A 21,128-nucleotide genomic window follows, 5' to 3' on the forward strand; every position below is an offset into this window, starting at 1 on the left:
TGGTACCTCGGCCCTGTTTGTTTCGGTTAAGAGAGCCCTGACTCTGTTTCTCTTGGCCATCTCTTCTTAAGCAGTCAGTGGGATTAAGTTAATTTGTGGCAAGGTTAGGTCCGGTTCGAGGGCATCCTCCAACAAAAAGTCAGTTACTCTAGCTTTTCGGCGGCCGCTGTATCTGTATGTCGGTTCAAAATTTAGAAGTTTGGCCCAACTTCTTTCTGGAAAACGAAGTGCGGCGCGGATAATGTTCAGGTTAAGGTAACTGTACAAGGATTGAAGATGGGCTGAATCTGCATAAAAAAGACAAACTGTTAGTTCGGTTCAGGAGCAGGTAACCGAAATAAAACAAAGCATGCCAACAAACCGAAGTAATTATACCAGGTTCTCCTTTATTCCAGTTTATACTTCGGCCAAGGATCTGGGCTTGCTGGTCTTCAAAATTGCCAGACACCCAGAAAAAGTCATCATCATTCAAGTCTTTGTCCGGTGTGTCTTTTATTATTTTTTCTCAGCGGCGGCGTATTCTAAGATAGTAAACCCAGCCATCTTCTTTCGACCCTATGGAGTACTGGTGGAAGATTTCGGCTAAGCCGAGGTTAATGCCAGCTCGGCAGTTTAGCCCGGCTATGCCCATTATTATGCGGTATGAGTTGGTGGAAAGCTGGGTTGGGCATATTCTCGTTTGCCTAAGGAATTCACAAATTAAGGGCTAGACTGGAAATCTTAGTCTGGTTTCCATTATTGATAAAAGGGTAAAGGGTACAAAGCCCTGGTTTCCCCAAGGTATAACATCTTTTTTGGCTAAAGTTAGGTGGACATCATCAGGGATGTTATAATCCCTTCGGAATTCGGCCATGCCACCTGGTGTTTCTACTAAAAACCTATATTTACCCATTTACTCCTAAGTTATGTATAAATTATGCTTGGTGCTAGCTCGGTCGAAAAATGTTGCTGTGTAGCTCGGTTGAGCGATCAAAAGGAGTGCCTGGGCAACCTAAGTCTGCAAAGTGAAAAACAGAAGTGTTAAGCACAGATCTTTAGACCGTGCTACAAAGTAAAAACAAGTTAAGCCCTACTTCGGCTTTGTGAAATGTTGCAGGTCCTATCTCGGTTTGAGCGAGGTGCTTGGTAGCTCGGTTGGGGCAAGTGATTTGTTAGACCGGTTGAAATTCTAGGGGCAGCTTTCTTAGTTCGGTCTGAACTACGAGTGCTGGTTTAGCCCCAAGATCGTTCGGTCAAAATTGAGGCCTTCAAACACACTAAGTGTAGATCTAGTTCGGTTTGTTATCTCGGTCAAGATAAATAAAAAAAGATGGTTTTTTGACTTGTTAAAACTACTGGTACAAGTGTTGGTTCAATTGAATGGTCTGGGTAGACTTACACATAGCATAAACAGTATCCTATTTCGATTGAGACGTGTTTATGAATCAAACAATGTATTCTACAGATTGCTTTGTAAAGTTCATGGGGTTCTCATGAAGTTTTTTCCCAGAAAATAAGGCAACAAAAAAGCAAAAACAGTGTTTCGTAAAAACACATGAACAGATTGCTGTGGTTTGTATAAAGCAAATACGAAAACAACAAAAGCAAGAAAGATGGATTTGAGTGACTTACCAGATGAAGGAGCACTGAAGATGAAGCAATGGCAGTGAAGAACACGAGCTCCTTAGTTACAAGAAGGAATGCGAGAAAGAGAGAGAGAAGACGTGAATAGGAAGATGTAATGATTCAAAAAGAGAAACAAAAGGAGTTTGTTTTGATACGAGGCCCAAAATTTGGGCGAGACTGTTCAAAAAACACGAGGTACGATGACGGCGTGACAGTTACCTTCGGCCAATAAGAGTATGCCATGTGTCGTAGGGATTAGAAGCGATTCAGTTGCTGTGATTGAAGAGACGTTTGAACCGGACAGGTACAGGCCGGTGTGAGCCTAGCTCGGCTGGAAAGGCTAAGAGTTTTAGCTTGGCTGGAAAAGAATAAAGGCTTAGCTCGGTAGTAAGAATAAAATTTTTTAGCTTGGCTGGAAGACAAGGTAATCCCATCATGTTGTGCAGATGGAATTAAGGGGCAATTGAGAGGGTAATTTGTATGAATAAATTGGGCCGAGATTGGGTAATGGGCCGCTTTGGGCCGTAGTAAGAAAGGCGGAGTAAAATGACTTTTTTCATTAGCTTGGTCCAAGAAGGCCTTGTTGTTATCTCGGTCGCCACGGCCAAATTGGTTAGTTCGGTCATGGCATGCAAAGCCGAGGTGGAAGTGAGGAAGTATACTGAGCCCTCTTCAGGACTTGGTTTTGGGTTAGTTCGGCGTAGGCTCTTCTATGGATAGCTCGGTCTTGGCATGTGAAGCTGAGGTAGGGGAAAAGCAAGGAATAGCCGAACTAACAGTTAGATCGGTTACTCCTGTCAGTCTAGCATGGCAATGTTATTTCGGTTGTATGGTAGTCCGGCCATGGTATAACCATCTCACTTGGTTTAAGCAGTGAGGGGGGTGTTGAAGGATAAGCATTATCCTTCAGGAGTATGAATCCTAGGAGGACTCTACATGGAGGAGTAAGAGTCCTACTTGGATTGTGCCACACGGAACCTATAAAAGCTCCCAAATATCACCTATGGGGAGGTAACACACAACTTTGATACACAGAGCTTTTTGTCTACTTGTCTATTTTGCTGACTTAGGCATCGGAGGGGTTTCTGGCACACACCCGCCGGCTAGCTCACGTTTGTGTTTTCAGGGAGTAAAGCGACGTCGTACGGAGGAGCGCAGACTTGATCAACAAGATTATACGAGAAGGTTTATCTCTTTCCCGTACATCTCATTAAGACCAACTATCAATATGTCATTAGTTGCTTTTAACCGAACACAGACCATGGGAATTTACTGTTTATGCAAGCCTTGTTAAGTGATGGGGTAACTCTCCACTAAGTTGATTGTCTTCCAAATGTCTAATAATGAAAGAGAACACAATATGAAATTCAATAAGGCCTCTCACCAAGTATATCCATTTATTAGTAATATGAGAAGGCTAGTGTAGACACCCCATTTTTGACCGTCCTTAAGACTTGGGCGCTACTGGTGGTTTACTAGGTGGTAAGAGATATGCAGGGCAAAAGTTCAATTTCTTTGGCAAGAAGAGAGTCAAACCCCCCAACCTTACACCTCATTTTAGACCAAAGTTATTTTGAATGGATTTTAGACTTTAAAACCCTCTCTTTCAAAACATTTTTGAAAAAAAGTTTCTACGATGTTCCGACGCTCGCATTTTGTTAAATGTCGCGCTTTTCGATAAACCGTGCTAGGACAAAGTGGAAATGAATGAAAGAGAGATGAAATCTTTTGAAAAATCTTTCAAAACACCTTGTTTAGGGGTTTGGAGTTGAAGAAAAGAGGATAGGAGAGAAGAAAACTAGTTTGGGAGAAGTTCGGCATGAATCTAGGTAGGACCAAAACTGCGCGGTTTCACCAAAATAGGCATAACTTTTTGCACAGTTTGAATTTTGATACAAGGCTGCCACCATTGGAAAGATTACTTCTGGCGCTTCAATTTGCACACAAGAATGACCTAAAAAGGAATCCATATGAAGGAGTTAGGCTTGCTTCAAGTCGAGGACTAGGACTGATTTTTGCTGTCGGCCTCTATGGGAGTGTGCCGGCCATGAATGGCCAATGCCATCCAAAAGTGATCCATGCCGGCCAACTATAGTGTGCTGCCGGCCAACAATGATAAGGTGCCTGCCATTGATGCCAGAAAGCAAATTTCAACAGATATTTTGCTCCAGCTTGCTCCAGTTGTCTTTTTTGAGATATTTTCAACCCAAACCTCTCTTCTTGATATATATGGAGGCCTTATCTATTGTTTTGAAGGGTTAGAACAATTTGGCAAAGGCTTGGGAGCCTCTCTCTCTAGAACTCTCTCTCTCTCTCCCTATTTTAGGCTTGAAAGTGGGAAGTCTCTACATATTAGCATACAACCTCTTGACCAAATACCTTCATCTTGGAGCTGAGGTCCTTGGAGGTCCTATTTGAGGTCTAAAGCTTGGTTTTAACTCAGAAATCTTGCTGTTTTGTTATTGTGTTTCAAGGGTGAGTGTTTTTCCTCTTTAAGCTTATTTTTGTACACAATCTTGGCCACCATTGCAAACTGATTTTGGCTTGGTTTTGAACTAAAGAAAACTCTGTTTTTCAGTCCTAAAAATGATGGTTTAAGCCTTGTTTGGCTAGGGTGTTGTCCCTCCCTTTTGTTCCTTAGATTGTATAGCTTTTGAGCCATCTTCTAAGGCCTTTTAAAACAACTTTTCGTGGCCTTTTAACCACTGAAATCTAGAGGATTTTCAGTGGTAAAAACCCTGTTTTGGGGTCCCAAATGGGTGGGGGTTGTCCCCCCTCCTCTTTTCTTGTTTGCATGTCTTATTGGCCCATCAAATGAGCATGCGTTTCTACCATTTTGAGGCTTAGTTCAGGCACTTTTTTGTGACTTTTAGGACCTACCTTAACTCTGTCCATGGTTGGTTTAGTCACCTTATGCATGCTTTATACACTTGTAGTGTAATTCTTGCAAACTAGCCTTATATGCCTCATGAAGTAGCATGTTTGTTAAGCATGTATGGGCTCCATTTCAACATGTTTTTGGTCATTATTTAGCATGTCATAACTCTATCTAAAGTTGGTTTGATAGCTTCTTGCATGCTCCATGCACTTGTAGTGCAAATCTTGCTTACTAGCCTTGTATGCATGATGTTTTGGCTCATTATTCTAGCATATTTTGGCTATGCTCTAGCATGATTTTATTCATATTTTGGGCTGTTTTAGGACTGTTTTGGGCTGCCATGGTCATATGACTTATGATTTGTATAGCTATAGTGCAAATGCCTTGACTAGTCTTGAGTTTTGAGGCAACTACCATGCTTAACTTGAGATATTTGCATGCCTTGGCATCATTTGGAATGATATTTCAGAGCATATAGTGTTGTTGCACTTCCATGTTTTCCATTCTTTAAGTGCTCTTGAGAGTTGCACCTTTATGCCTTATTTGTGAGCTAATACATGAGCATATCCTTCTTGCCATCTATGCTGCGAGTCTAGCATGTTTTTGCTACTGTTTTGACCTGCTTTAGGTTTGTTTTGAATGGTTGAGGCCATTTGAGCATTGCTTGGTATGGTTGTAGTGTAAAGGGCCTTGCCTAGCTTTGGGTCTTGAGGCCTTTAACATGTTATGCATGTGATGTTTGCATGGTATGGCATCATTTAGCATGTAATTTCAGAGCTTATTACATCGTCACACTCGCACATATTTCACTCGTTCATTGTGTTTGAGAGTTGAGCTTTGTGCCTTGCTTGCGAGCCATCATTTGAGCATGCTTTTTCTTACTTATCATGCTATCATTTCAGTCCATTTTAGCCACTGTTTTGGCATGTTCTAAGTCTATCCATAGCTGGTATGATCATCTGAGCATTATATTGCATGTCTCTAGTGTTGTGTCCTTCACTAGTTTCATCATTTTAGTCCCTTAACATGCCATGCATGCATTGCTTGCATGATAGAGTCTCATGCAGGCTACCTTAACATGTCAAGATTAGCATGATTGTTTGCATTGCATGTTGTTGCATGCTAGTTATATTACATAACATTTTTGCATGTCATGTTGCATGTGTGCATTGCATTGTGTTCAACCCAGTGTTGTGTTTGAACACAAGGTGGATTAGCTCATTTCATACTTAAAGTGATGAAATGAGCCAATCTCCCTTAGTCTCCATTTCCTTTGATTCCTCATGATAAGGAGATGGTCTTGGTGTTTTGTTTGTCATGCATTTATTGAGTTTGTACGAATTGAACCTTTGGCTATCATGCATTGCGATGCTCGATTGATGGTCTTGGATCCAATTATGCCTTTCCCTTGATGTTTCAAGATGATATGAAGGGGCATAGTACGTACATACCCTTGGGAGACCCTCCATTTTCTCTATTTTGTGCTCTGCTGCAGCTTGGTGTCACAGCACACCAGTGGCCGGCACCCCCTTATTGTTGGCCGGCAGATCTTCATTTATGGCTGGCAGTGTGCACTCTTCGTCGGCAGGGAGGTCGGCAGAAGCTCCTCATGGCCGGCAAGCCACTAGTGTACTCCTTAGCACTGTTTTGGTGAGATCCAGCAGCTAATTCTCAAGGAGACCCTGCAGACAGAGCCTCTAAAGAGCATTTGAAGAGCTTTTTGGGACGGGAACCGAGGCATGCATGTTCAAACTTCTTCAACTTGCTGTGGCAGTATAGTTTAGAGTTTTGCTTGCTGGTTAGAATTGAATTTGTAGTTAATTAATTTGTTAATTAGTTAAGTAATATAATAATTAGTAAGTAGATTGCTTATTATTGAATTTGGTTGTGTAATAATTAGTTTAATTAGCGTAGCTAGTTGGCTAATTCATTCGGTCCCTCCGTCAAGAGGGTGAATTGTTGTAATAAGTGTGCGTGCGTGTGTGAATGTCTTCCAACCCCACATCTTTCTCCTTTTTACTTAACTGCTTACGATGGTTTGTTTTAGGACATATTTCAATTAGCATACTTATGCTTCGCATATTTGCATTCATTCGTCTTGCATGCACCGAGCTCGGCGCATCATATAAACCGCATTATATTTCAATACATTTACTTGAATACGTGTTCAACAGCATGTTATCAAGTTGCATCTCACATGACATCTTAGAATAGCCAAGCCTATTTCTAGTTGCATTTTGCATGTGTTGCATTAGCCATCTTAACATAGCTAGGATCATGTATTTGATTACTAACTAGCTTTTGTTTTGGCTCGGAGTACACTGTGAATGTTTACGCTTTAGCATCTTGCACGCGTGTTAGTGTTGCCATGATAGCATGCTTGCCATGAGGCTAACTGCTTAAATGATATAACTGCCTGAATGCCTGTGAGTGAAGGTTGGATTACTTGAATTGGAACAATTCATCGAAATGCGAGTTTTAAGCCCACTTGAGAGTGGCAAAATCGTGTTTTCTTAAGCCCACTTGAGGGTGGCAAATCCACGTCTTAGCCTACTTGCGAGTAGCATCTTCAAACCATTTCCAAACAAACAAACATGAGATGTTTTGTTCCAACTTAGGCGATCTAGTCTATACTTGTGTGTTGTGCGCATCACATAGTAATTCTAGCTAATAACCGGAATAAGAACACATGTGTTTTCAAAAATAAGATATCATGTTACTAAAGGCCAAACTTTAGATCGGGCGAGCGGGGGTGCTCATTGCATGACCTTTCCCTCTCGTACCCAAGTTCCTGAGCCGAGGCAACTTTGGCGATGACGGACACGTGGCCTTAGGCACGAGTCAGGATTTCCTAAATTTCCCAAAAATAAAACATTTAGGTGGCGACTCTGTATCAGGCAAAGCAGTCCATGTTTGGCACTTCTTTATAAAAATCAGGTTTCCAAAACGATTTGCCAGATTTGGACTCTTTGGTGATTTATCGATCTTGCATTGCACTTTGTGAGATTAGATTCAGAACCGTGACATTTGAGTCCGAACTGTAGTAGCTAATGAACGAAAACGGATTTCGCGCCATTTCGCGCGCGGAGCCCGGGACGTTCGGGCACCTCTATAGCTAGTGTAAAAATTGAATTGAAACCATAAATAAATATACATACACACATCTCTCTCTATATATGGAATTTTGTCTTCCTAAGCTTCAAGCTAAATTAGTATCAACGTACTTCTAACAGTCACTGATTGTTATAAAAAAAATAAATAAATAATAGATGCCTCACTCTCACTGATTCAAATGAAAGTCTCCACCTCACTTGGTCACTGAACCTTCTCATTCTTCTCTCCATTGCACCCTCCCTCTCTCATACAATCTCTTTTGTTTCTCACTCCTCTCTGACTTTCTCACTGGTCTCTCAGGCTCTCTCTCTCCCCCTTTGTCACCTCTCTAACTATTGCTCTCTTCTCTCTGTCTCCCCCTCTCCCTACCCTAGATGAGTTATATGAATTTAGATGTATTGTAAGGTTGGAGTTTTTGGTATAAATTTGTTTTCATGAGAGGTGAGCAGAAAGTTAGTGAATTTGTTGGGTATGATAACATTTGTTTACATGTCATTAAAAATCTCGCGAGTCATGTAAATTTTTTTATCATATAATTTTAGAGCTCTAAAAACCTCTATCATAGACAGTAATAGCTAGTATTATATATCATAAAATTTTAATAGAATGAACTTAGAGTTTTTCCAAGTATTTGCACGAAAAAACTGTCCAGACCTTTACACAAACATCTTGCGTGCAAAAACCTCCTCTCATTACAAAGACAAAAAGTAGAATCAACAATTTGACTATTGTGAGAGATACACACACAAATAAAAATAAAAATAAAATCCAAAAAATCAGTAAAATCCACGCAAAAAGCCTTAGCTAGGAAATAAACAAAATCCCCCCAAAAAAAAAAAAAATAAAAAAAAAATAAAACAATTTGATGAACATTTGATGAAAGGATTGAAGATGGTTGAGTACTATCAAAAAGAGGTTAATGATTGGAGATGCTCTCAGTAGCAAATAGTAAATAACAAAACCTAATCAATCTTAATTCAAGATATTAAACTGCAAATTTCATATAGATGTAAAGAAAGAAAATACAAAATGTAATCATTATAAAATAAATAGCTAACATTCATAACAGAGTACGCACAATGGCTTCGATTTGAACTACATTTCTACAATTATAGATGCATGAGCATGAGTGTAAGTTCAGATACTCTAAAAACCTTTCATTAAGCTCACCTATCAATTTTTTCTTTCAATGCAGGATCTTTTCATATAGATTCCATGATAAATGAAAGACAAGAAACATAAAAACAAATCTTTTCATATTTGTACTAGGTGTTTAAATAATGTCATAATAAATTCTATTATGTTTCACTTCAACTATTCCGAACACTCCACAACCCTCAAACCCATAGACATAGATAGAAAAAACTGAGAGAGCATCAACCACAAGACAACATGGAAAGTAAGAGTACCTTATCTGTGCCATAATATTGAACTATGTTCTCATGCTCAAACTGACTAAGAAGAGCAATCTCCTGAACAAAACATAATAAAACAAAACACAGGTGATGAGAAGAGCAATCTCCTGACCCATTTATCAAAAAACTGCAGTAGATAAATTAGGGGAAAGCACATTGACAACATCCACTAACATAAAGCAAAGATTATGAATATATAACCATTGACCTATATATTCAACAATTTATGCATATGCATAAAAAGGTATTGCTGCTCAGAATTCACAATAGAAAAACAAAATTATCAAGAATTGAAATATAATCTCAACAATTAAAATGCATATAAATATGGCTTCAATTGAAATGATCTAGGGGAAGAAGAAAGTGCGAACAAAGCCATTCTCTACTGAAAATTGTAACTAAATGAAATGAAACCAAGAAGAACATATCGAGAACCATTGAAGAAATTGCGCAGAACAGAATTCCAAATGAAATTGAATGCATCGATCATAAGAAGAAATTGCGAAGAACAGAAATCGCGAGGGGCACATGAATGCGTCGTTCCAAACCCTAGCAAATAATGAAACGAAGACGAAACGAATTCAAATTGTAAGAAGAAACCATGGGAGAGAAGAAACAGGGAGAGGCGAAGAGAGAGAGAGAGAGAGAGAGAGAGAGAGCCAACCTTTGGTGTAATGGGTAGAGTCCTAATACCACCGTTAAATTTTTAAGGAGAAACGTGAGATTGAAAGTAAAACGCTATTACCTATACCAATTAGTTTAGTAATATACTAGTCTATCACCCATGCTATGCACGGGATAATTATAGATATTTATATTTGTTTTAGATTTTTTTTAATATATAAATTATGTTTTTTAAAATATTTTTCTTATCACTAACCATAATGTATGGGAGAAGTTGAAAAAGGTATTGCAGTAACTATACACGAATTGTATCTATAATTATTTGTATGAGGGGATTTTAAATGCTGATCAGGAGATTTTGACCAAATCAATAATTGCAGGCATGTGGAAAGATATGTGGATTGAAAAAAGTTAATAAATACTAATCAGGGGATTTTGACCAAATCAATAAATGCTGAGTTTTTTTTTTTTAAATAAAAAATTTTAAAAATTTAGATTGGGATATTGAAGCTTCCATAGGTATTGGGGGTTAAAAACTCCATTTTGCTTAATATATAGATAGATAGATAGATAGATAGATAGATAGATAGATAGATAGATCTTTTTCTTTTTATTTTTATTTTTGCGTGGTTTCTATTCGGGTATTTTTTTTTTCAATTTATTTAAGATGGAGTTGTTGGTATCTTTTTTTTAAAAAATTTAATTTATCTGTGATTTTCATTTGTTTTTAATTATTATTATTTAGGTAAGTTATGATGTGAGTTAGATATGTGATAGACATGTGAGTTATATTGATTTAAAGTTTATTTAGATAAACTTTAAAGATTTTTTTTTAGTTTTTTAGTTTTTTTGGTTATGTTATAATATAATATATAAAATATAGGTAGATATCTACAACTTTACTAGAAAATATTATCTGATTTTTTGGGGAAGAGAAATTGAATGCAAGTTTTAATATTTTTTTTTTTTTGAAAATTTGTGAGAGAGATTAGGAGGGAGAGATTAAGAAATATTTTTGTTATTAAATAAATAAATCAGTCAATAGTTTTTTTAATCTATTTTGTAAATTAAAAATCAATAATTTTGGAAAATTGATTAATTTGTCCTATTAAGTGATTTAAAATTTTGGTAAATATACATAAAAAAAATACATAATTATATTATTAAATAATAATTCAAATTTAGAAGTTATATCTTTTTGGGATCTATAGCTAAATTCTTATCTTCTTATTTTTTATTTTTGTGTGTAACCATAGTATATGGGAGAAATTGAAAAGGGTAAGTCAAAAGGGATTGTGGGTTGGGAGAAGTCAATAAATGCTGAGGTTGGGTTGGGAGAAGTCAATAAATGTTGAGGTTTTTTTTTTTTAAATCAAAAAATTAGAAAATTAGGATTAGGAGATTGGAGCTCCCACAGGCCTTGGGGTTAAAAACCCCCTTTTGCTTAATATGGAAGACAAAATAAATGCATGTTTTAATTTTTTTTTTTAAAAATTTGTGAGAGAGATTAGGAGGGAGAGATTATGAAACATTTTTGTTATTAAATAAATAAATCAGTCAACAGTTTTTTTTAATCTATTTTGTAAATTAAAAATCAATAATTTTGGAAAATTGATTAATTTGTCCTATTAAGGGATTTAAAATTTTGATAGATATACATAAGAAAAAAATACATAATTATATTATTAAATCATAATTCAAATTTAGAAGTTATATCTTTTTGAGATCTATAACTAAATTCTTATCTTTTTATTTTTGTGTGTAACCATAGTATATGGGAGAAATTGAAAAGGGTAAGTCAAAAGGGAATGTGGGTTGGGAGAAGTCAATAAATGCTGAGGTTGGGTTGGGAGAAATCAATAAATGTTGAGGTTTTTTTTTTTTTTAAATCAAAAAATTAGAAAATTAGGATTAGGAGATTGAAGCTCCCACAGGCCTTGGAGTTAAAAACCCCCTTTTGCTTAATATGGAAGAGAAAATAAATGCAAGTTTTAATTTTATTTTATTTTCAAAATTTATGAGAGAGATTAGGAGGGAGAGATTATGAAATATTTTTGTTATTAAATAAAAAAATCAGTCAATAGTTTTTTTTAATCTATTTTGTAAATTAAAAATCAATAATTTTGGAAAATTGATTAATTTGTCCTATTAAGCGATTTAAAATTTTGATAGATATACACAAAAAAAATACATAATTATATTATTAAATAATAATTCAAATTTAGAAGTTATATCTTTTTGAGATCTATAGCAAAATTCTTATCTTCTTATTTTTTATTTTTGTGTGTAACCATAGTATATGGGAGAAATTGAAAAGGGTAAGTCAAAAGGGATTGTGGGCTGGGAGAAGTCAATAAATGCTGAGGTTGGGTTGGGAGAAGTCAATAAATGTTGAGGTTTTTTTTTAAAAACAAAAAATTAGAAAATTAGGATTAGGAGATTGGAGCTCCCACAGGCCTTGAGGTTAAAAACCCCTTTTTTCTTAATATGGAAGAGAAAATGAATGCAAGTTTTAATATTTTTTTTTGAAAATTTGTGAGAGAGATTAGGAGGGAGAGATTATGAAATATTTTTGTTATTAAATAAATAAATCAGTAAATAGTTTTTTTTAATCTATTTTGTAAATTAAAAATCAATAATTTTGGAAAATTGATTAATTTGTCGTATTAAGTGATTTAAAATTTTGATAGATATACATAAGAAAAAAATACATGATTATATTATTAAATCATAATTCAAATTTAGAAGTTATATCTTTTTGAGATCTATAACTAAATTCTTAACTTTTTATTTTTTATTTTTGTGTGTAACCATAGTATATGGGAGAAATTGAAAATGGTAAGTCAAAAGGAATTGTGGGTTGGGAGAAGTCAATAAATGCTGAGATTGGGTTGGGAGAATTCAATAAATGTTGAGGTTTTTTTTTTTTTTCAATCAAAAAATTAAAAAATTAGGATTAGGAGATTGGAGCTCCCACAGGCCTTGGGGTTAAAAACCCCCTTTTGCTTAATATATAGTATAGATTCTCTACTGAAAATTGTAAGCAAATGAAATGAAACCAAGAAGAACATATCGAGTACCATTGAAGAAATTGCGCAGAACAGAATTCCAAATGAAATTGAATGCATCGATCATAAGAAGAAATTGTGAAGAACAGAAATCGCGATGGGCACATGAATGCATTGAACCAAACCCTCGCAAATAATGAAACGAAGACAAAACGAATTCAAATTGTAAGTAGAAACCATGGGAGAGAAGAAACAGGGAGAGGCGAAGAGAGAGAGAGAGAGAGAGAGAGAGAGAGATAGAGAGCCAACCTTTGGTGTAATGGGTAGAGTCCTAATACCACTGTTAAATTTTTAAGGAGAAACGTGAGATTGAAAGTAAAACGCTATTACCTATACCAATTAGTTTAGTAATATGCTAGCCTATCACCCGTGCTATGCACGGGATAATTATAGATATTTATATTTGTTTTAGATTTTTTTTAATATATAAATTATGTTTTTTAAAATATTTTTCTTACCACTAACCATAATGTATGGGAGAAGTTGAAAAAGGTATTGCAGCAACTATACACGAATTGTATCTATAATTATTTGTATTAGGGGATTTTAAATGCTGATCAGGAGATTTTGACCAAATCAATAATTGCAGGCATGTGGAAAGATGTGTGGATTGAAAAAAGTTAATAAATACTAATCAGGGAATTTTGACCAAATCAATAAATGCTGAGTTTTTTTTTTTAAATAAAAAATTTTAAAAATTCAGATTGGGATATTGAAGCTCCCATAGGTCTTGGGCGTTAAAAACTCCATTTTGCTTAATATATAGATAGATAGATAGATATATCTTTTTCTTTTTATTTTTATTTTTGGGTGGTTTCTATTCGGGTATTTTTTTTTTCAATTAATTTAAGATGGAGTTGTGGGTATCTTTTTCTTAAAATTTAATTTATTTGTGATTTTCATTTGTTTTTAATTATTATTATTTAGGTAAATTATGATGTGAGTTAGATATGTAATAGACTTGTGAGTTATATTGATTTAAAGTTTATTTAGATAAACTGTAAAGATTTTTTTTTAGTTTTCTAGTTTTTTTGGTTATGTTATAATATAATATATAAAATATAGGTAGATATCTAAAACTTTAATAGAAAATATTATCTGATTTTTTGGGGAAGAGAAAATGAATGCAAGTTTTAATATTTTTTTTTTTAAAATTTGTGAGAGAGATTAGGAGGGAAAGATTAAGAAATATTTTTGTTATTAAATAAATAAATCAGTCAATAGTTTTTTTTAATCTATTTTGTAAATTAAAAATCAATAATTTTGGAAAATTGATTAATTTGTCGTATTAAGTGATTTAAAATTTTGATAGATATACATAAAAAAAAATACATAATTATATTATTAAATCATAATTCAAATTTAGAAATTATATCTTTTTGAGATCTATAGCTAAATTCTTATCTTTTTATTTTTTATTTTTGTGTGCAACCATAGTATATGGGAGAAGTTGAAAAGGGTAAGTCAAAAGGGATTGTGGGTTGCGAGAAGTCAATAAATGTTGAGTTTTTTTTTTTTTAAATCAAAAAATTAGAAAATTAGGATTAGGAGATTGGAGCTCCCACAGGCCTTGGGGTTAAAAACCCCCTTTTGCTTAATATGGAAGAGAAAATGAATACAAGTTTTAATTTTTTTATTTTGAAAATTTGTGAAAGAGATTAGGAGGGAGAGATTATGAAATATTTTTGTTATTAAATAAATAAATCACACAATAGTTTTTTTTAATCTATTTTGTAAATTAAAAATTAATAATTTTGGAAAATTGATTAATTTGTCGTATTAAGTGATTTAAAATTTTGATACGAAATTGTGAAAACATTGAAAAGGTTGTGTAATTATGTGCATCCTATATGAAAGTTGTGACTACCGGAATGTATCAAGGCAATATGAATTTGTGACCAATGCGGCCTAGTGCCATTTGTGAATCAATGTGGCTTAGTGCCAGTTGTGACTCGATGTGGCCTAGGGCCAGTTGTGAATTAATGTGGCTAAGAGTCCTAATGTGAAACTACGTGACCAATGGTCATTTGTGAATTGTGAACTAATGAGGCCAAGAGCCATCTGTGAATAAAGACATTACGAGGCCAAGGGCCGATGTGTGAAATATGAATGTCCCTATTATGAGCTTGTGGATTGAACCGAACCAAAAGTTTATGTGAGGAATTGTAAATTGTGAACCCAAGAACTCTTTCTGAACGTGTGGAATTTTTAGGCCAGGGGCCATATTATGACAGTTATAAACCGATTATGTTGTCCCAATGAGCCGTACAGAGACGGACTAATCACATGAGTTCGGCATTAAATATGTTTACAATCATACTAGCACTATTATTCACTGAGCTTGGCTCACCCTATGTTATGTCTGTTTCTGTAGGTAATCAACCAGGAGGTCGATCTTAGCTCGGCATCGTCATACTTTTGTCATCCTAGGCACAGCCAAGCCTGGAGTCGGGACCCTACTTTTGTGGAAGCTGTTAGATGTTGACTCACACTTTTGTTATTGGCTCAAGTGATATGTACTTATGACTTTGTTATACCCCATCTCGGGGTTAGTTCTGTCTATGTCTGTAAATAACTAACTTTCAAATGTATTTTGGCTTTTGATGTACTTGACCTGTAAAATGTTTTGATCCTGGCATAATTAGTGGCTCAATGGATGTCATACTTTTTAGTTTTTATTAATTATGTTTTATAGCTTCCGGGCAGGCCCCTCTATGGAACCAAGTTAAGTATCCTTTTCTGTGTAGGTCATGCCCAAACTTTTAGGGGCAAGTTAGGGGCGTGACAAGTGGTATCAGAGCACGAGTTGCTATCTCACACACGGATCCATTGAGCCTTAGGATGTCTAGAAAAGACTTAAGCATCATGCATGGCATCCTAAGAATGTAAGAAAGATCGATGGCAACGAAGAATGTACTCTGCTAACGCTAACAATTTGAACCTTGTTTGTTGGATATAATTGAATGTTATGCAGGTTATGGTTAGAACAAGGATGGAAGAGTCGGACGAGGCTACCTCGGCACGATTGGACCGAATGGAAAGAATGATTATGGATATGGCGGAGACCCTAAGGCAACAACAGCAACAACCGCCACCACCACCAGTACCTCCACCTGTAGTACAAGATGTTCATGTTGAGGATCGAACCATCACACTCACAAAGGAGTTCAAAAAGATGAAACCACCGTCATTCAAGGGGGGAATAAAACCTATGAAAGCTGAAGCGTGGGTGCTGGGAATAGAGAAATTGTTTGAAGTATTTCCATGTACTGAAGCTCAGAAAGTGCAACTTGCCGCCTTTACTCTTGAAGATGAGGCGCGAAGATGGTGGATGCTTACAAGAACAGTGCATCGGGACTTAACATGGGATAGATTTCTAGAGCTATTCTACGATAAGTATTTTCCTCAAAGCATGCGAGATAAGAAGGTGACGGAATTTGAGACTCTTAGACAAGGAAATAAGACTGTTGCAGAATATGAGGCCCAGTTTGCTGAATTGGCTCGGTTTGCCCCTCATATGGTAGATACAGACTATAAGAAGGCATGAAAATTTGAAGGGGGATTGCGGGGTGCCATTTTGGACCGGGTTAATATGCTAAAATTACCCACGTATGTTGAGGTGCTAGAAAGGGCTGTTATTGCCGAAGGAAATCTTGCGGCCCAGAATCGAATTTCCGAGTGGAAAGGGAAGAGACAAAACAACCAATGGTCAAAGGGATCCGTTACTCCACCCGCGAAGAAGCACAATTCAGGGAACTTCAGCACCACTACTTCTACTCAAAATTCCACTCCGGTATGTCCAAATTGTGGAAGGCAACATCGAGGAACTTGTCACTGGAGGACTGGAGCATGTTTTAAGTGTGGGAAAACGGGACATTTGGTAAGGGATTGTCCACAATTGGTTCAACAAAAAGGCAATAGACCCGCTACAGGTTCCGCGGGGTCTACACTAACCCCCAATGTGAAGACGGCTGCCAAACCGAGTATTAACAAAGACACGGCAAGACAAGGTAGGGTGTTCGCTTTGATTCCAGGTGATGTACAAAATACAGCAACAGTGGTGTCAGGTACATTTACTATTTGTGGTCAATCTGCGCATGTATTGTTTGATTCTGGCTCCACTCACTCTTTTGTGTCGAAACTCTTCGCTCCTAAATTAGATAAAATGGAAGAAAACTTACCTTGTATGTTGTGTGTGTCCTCCCCTTTGGGAGAGTCTATGATTTGTGCTACTATATACTTAGCTTGTGAACTTCAACTTGGGGATATGCGGGTGTATGCTAATTTAGTGCCTCTTGATATGACCTGTTTTGACGTTATTCTGGGAATGGATTGGCTAAGTACCTATGGTGCAACTATAAACTGTGTGACTAAGCAAATTAATTTTTATCCTTCGGGGCAATCAGAATCTGTGGTTCAAGGGCAAGAAGTGATTTCGCCACCTTATCTGATATCTGCCGTGAAGGCTTGTAATTTAATACGAAAAGGCTGTCGGGGGTATCTATGTAGTGTTTTAGAAGGGCAAGGGATGAATGGGAATATTGATGTGATCCCAGTGGTCCGTGAGTTTCCGGATGTTTTTCCCGAAGAATTGCCGGGCCAACTAATAGATCGGGAAATCGAGTTTATAATTGAAGTGGCGCCTGGAACCCAACCCATTTCAAAGACCCCCTATAGGATGTCACCGGCTGAAATGAAAGAGTTAAAGGTTCAATTACAAGATTTGCTTGACAAGGGATTTATCCGCCCGAGTGTATCTCCTTGGGGTGCACCAGTATTGTTTGTGAAAAAGAAGGACGGAACACTTCGGTTATGTATCGACTATAGGGAACTGAATAAGGTGACAATTAAAAATAAGTACCCCTTACCACGGATAGATGACCTATTTGATCAGTTACAAGGGGCACAAGTTTTCTCAAAAATTGATTTACGGTCTGGCTACCATCAATTGAAAGTTAAAGCCGATGATGTGGAGAAGACAGCTTTTCGAACCCGGTATGGCCATTATGAATTTTTGGTTATGCCCTTCGGAGTTACAAACGCACCAGCCGCATTTATGGATCTAATGAATCGCGTCTTCAAGCCCTATTTAGACGAATTTGTGGTGGTTTTTATCGATGACATTCTTATATACTCAAAGAGTACAGAAGCTCATGAGGATCATCTTCGCTTAATTCTTCAAACACTCCGGGAGAAGAAACTGTATGCAAAGTTGAAGAAATGTGAATTCTGGCTACAAGAAGTGGCCTTTTTGGGGCATGTGGTGACAAAGGAAGGAATTTCTGTTGATCCACACAAAGTTGAAGCAATTGTGAATTGGCCAACTCCCACTAATGTAACTGAGGTGCGAAGTTTCATGGGATTAGCTGGATATTACAGGAGGTTCGTTCAAAATTTCTCCAAAATCGCTGTGCCACTTACCCAACTGACACGAAAAGGAGTTGCATTTGAATGGTCAGAGGAACAGGAATCTGCTTTCCAAGAATTAAAAACAAGATTGACAACGGCACCAGTTCTGGCTTTGCCATCTGGTACCGAAGGATACGTAATTTACAGTGATGCTTCGCACAAGGGGCTTGGTTGTGTGCTAATGCAAAATGGAAGGGTTATTGCCTATGCTTCTCGGCAACTGAAACCCCACGAGAAGAATTACCCCACACATGATCTCGAATTAGCGGCGGTAGTTTTTGCTTTGAAAATATGGCGACACTATCTTTATGGTACAACCTGCGAAGTTTACACTGATCATAAAAGTCTCAAGTATTTGTTTACCCAGAAAGAGTTGAACATGCGGCAACGGCGATGGCTCGAGTTGATTAAGGATTATGACTTGCAGATCCAATATCATCCTGGGAAAGCTAACATGGTGGCAGATGCACTTAGTCGGAAGAATATGGGGGACTTGGCAAATTTGTTGGTAGAAAGAAAAAAGTTGAGGATCGAACTGGATAAGATGAATATGGACCTAGTAGTGCGTGAACAGGAGGCCATACTGGCAGCAGTAGGAGCTCAACCCACCTTGCTGGAAGAGATTAAGTTACATCAATTGGAAGATGAGACTTTGAGGAAAATCTATGAAGAGTTGGAAGTAAAACCAAAATCGGGGTTCAGTTATGTAGACTCGGTATTAAAGTTTCAAAGTCGAATATGTGTTCCCAATATGTTGGAGCTTAAACGGAAATTGCTAGAAGAAGCACATGCCTCGCGATTATCAATACACCCGGGAAGTACTAAAATGTACCGAGATTTGAAACAGAATTTTTGGTGGCCAAATATGAAAAAAGAGATCGCGGAGTTTGTTTCTAAGTGTTTACAATGTCAACAAGTAAAGGCGGAACATCAACGACCAGCCGGGTTATTACAACCCCTTCCAATCCCGGAATGGAAATGGGAGCATTTGGCCATGGACTTCGTTGTGGGATTACCGAGGACTCCTCGAGGAATGAATTCGATTTGGGTCATTGTGGACCGATTAACCAAGTCTGCCCACTTCTTGCCTGTAAAGACTCAATATAATGCGGATAAGTTGGCAATATTGTATATGAATGAAATTGTAAGGCTTCATGGTATTCCGGTGTCAATTGTGTCAGATAGGGACCCCAAATTTGTTTCAAGATTTTGGCGAAGTTTACAAGAAGCTATGGGTACCGAACTTACGTTCAGCACCGCTTTTCATCCTCAAACGGACGGTCAATCCGAGAGAACCATACAAACTTTAGAAGATATGCTCCGACTGTGTGTATTGGATTTTCAGGGAAGCTGGGAGACCCATCTACCGTTGATAGAGTTCGCCTACAATAATAGTTACCATTCGAGCATTGAGATGGCACCTTATGAAGCTCTGTATGGAAGACCGTGTCGTTCCCCTGTATGTTGGGCTGAAGTCGGGGATAGGGCATTGTTGGGCCCTGAAATTGTGCAATTAACAACTGAAAAGGTTAAAATTATCCGGGAAAGGTTAAAAACGGCACAAAGCAGGCAGAAGAGCTATGCAGATAACAGACGAAGGGATTTGGAGTTTGAAGTAGGTAGTTATGTGTTCGTGAAAGTCACTCCGTTAAAGGGACATCCGAGATTTGGGAAAAAGGGTAAATTAACGCCCCGGTATGTTGGCCCTTTCCAAATTCTGGAAAAAGTGGGTTTGGTAGCTTACCGAGTGGCTCTTCCGCCGAGTATGAGTCAAATACATAATGTGTTCCATGTTTCTATGCTTCGAGGGTACCTATCAGATCCATCTCATGTTATAGACTATCACCAACTTGTGCTGAATGATAAGTTAAGCTATGAAGAAAGACCACTTCGAATTTTGGAGCGACAAGTAAAGCAATTGCGCAATCGGGAAATTCCAATGGTAAAGGTAGAGTGGCAAGAACATTATGGCACTGAAGCTACTTGGGAAAAAGAGGAGGATATGCAGCAGCAGTACCCGCATCTGTTTCCGTTTTGAGGTAAAAGCAAGTTTGTGGGACCAAACTTTTTTTAAGGGGGGGAGAGTGTAACAACCCGACCCTCGTATATGCTTGTGATATATGTCCGTCCTTTATTCTGTGCTGCTGAATGCCTAAACTGAAATTGTCCAAGGGAATAAGTTCAAGTAACTATGTTGTGATGCCTTATGAAATGAATTGTATCTGTTGAGAAAGAAATGTATCTGTTATTACTCGAATGATAAAGTAGAAATTGAGGGCCTTAGCAGCTTAATAAGCCAAAATTGTTCACATATTTGGAACCAGCATAATTTTTGAGTAATATTAAGCACCTCTGTGAAATTTCAATTCTCGGATGTGTAAACGATAGAGTTTCGTCTTATTCTCTCCTTATAAATGTATATATATATAGGACCTTGGTCATTAGACAAAAACAAAGAAAAGAAGAAAGAAAAGGGAGAGAACTCATCCCTCTAGATTTGAGAAGTGAAGGGATAGAGAAAGAAGAAGGTTGAGATTTGGGCTAAGGTATGTGCATGTTTGTCTAGTTGTATCTACAACCCTTCTTGTCATAATTTATGTAAAGATGTTTCCATAATCATGTACCTAAGAGTTGGGATTGTAATGATGTGAGTATGAGAAGTAGTAAATTAGCAAGATGACTTACCTTGCATGTTTTGCCTCTATTGGTTTGTTTGAATTCAAGTATGTGGCACAATTTTATGTTATGAAGTGAGATGTGAGAACAAATAGAAATCTTGTGAATTGAAGTAATTTAAGTTGTGAGTTTATGCTTTGATTTTTGTTTACTCAAATGAAAGATGTAAATTGGTCCTTGTGCACATGTATTTACATGCTTTGAGCTTATATATTGGTAATTTTAAACTAGATTTTTGAGGTCCTAATCATGTCTACAAGAGGGGGAAAATTATGCAGAATTTCGGAGTTTTTGTGCAGAATCGCCGCACGTGCGGGGCCTAAGGCCGCACGTGCGGGA

At 37.1% G+C, this 21,128-nt stretch overlaps 1 protein-coding gene across 1 annotated transcript; it reads left to right on the forward strand.

Moving 5' to 3' along the window:
* Positions 1–16,296: 16,296 nt before the first annotated feature.
* On the forward strand, positions 16,297–20,151 carry LOC145802227 (uncharacterized). The gene is made up of 3 exons (XM_082894908.1): positions 16,297–17,544; positions 18,481–18,931; positions 19,031–20,151. Exons 1-3 carry the CDS (start codon positions 16,297–16,299, stop codon positions 20,149–20,151), a joined length of 2,820 nt encoding a protein of 939 aa, XP_082751034.1.
* The last annotated feature ends 977 nt before the right edge of the window (positions 20,152–21,128 follow it).

This window comes from Camellia sinensis, chromosome 11 (assembly GCF_055761805.1).
Source record: "Camellia sinensis isolate YWXY chromosome 11, ASM5576180v1, whole genome shotgun sequence".
Lineage (NCBI taxonomy): Eukaryota > Viridiplantae > Streptophyta > Magnoliopsida > Ericales > Theaceae > Camellia > Camellia sinensis.

Bases quoted from the DNA above. Each gene is read 5' to 3' on its own strand.
- LOC145802227 (XM_082894908.1), top strand. From the start codon at position 16,297: ATGCTAAAATTACCCACGTATGTTGAGGTGCTAGAAAGGGCTGTTATT. The intron at 17,545-18,480 runs GTGACAATTAAA...TTGTTTACCCAG, and splicing joins ACTATAGGGAACTGAATAAG to AAAGAGTTGAACATGCGGCA. The intron at 18,932-19,030 runs GTACTAAAATGT...AATGTCAACAAG, and splicing joins ATTATCAATACACCCGGGAA to TAAAGGCGGAACATCAACGA.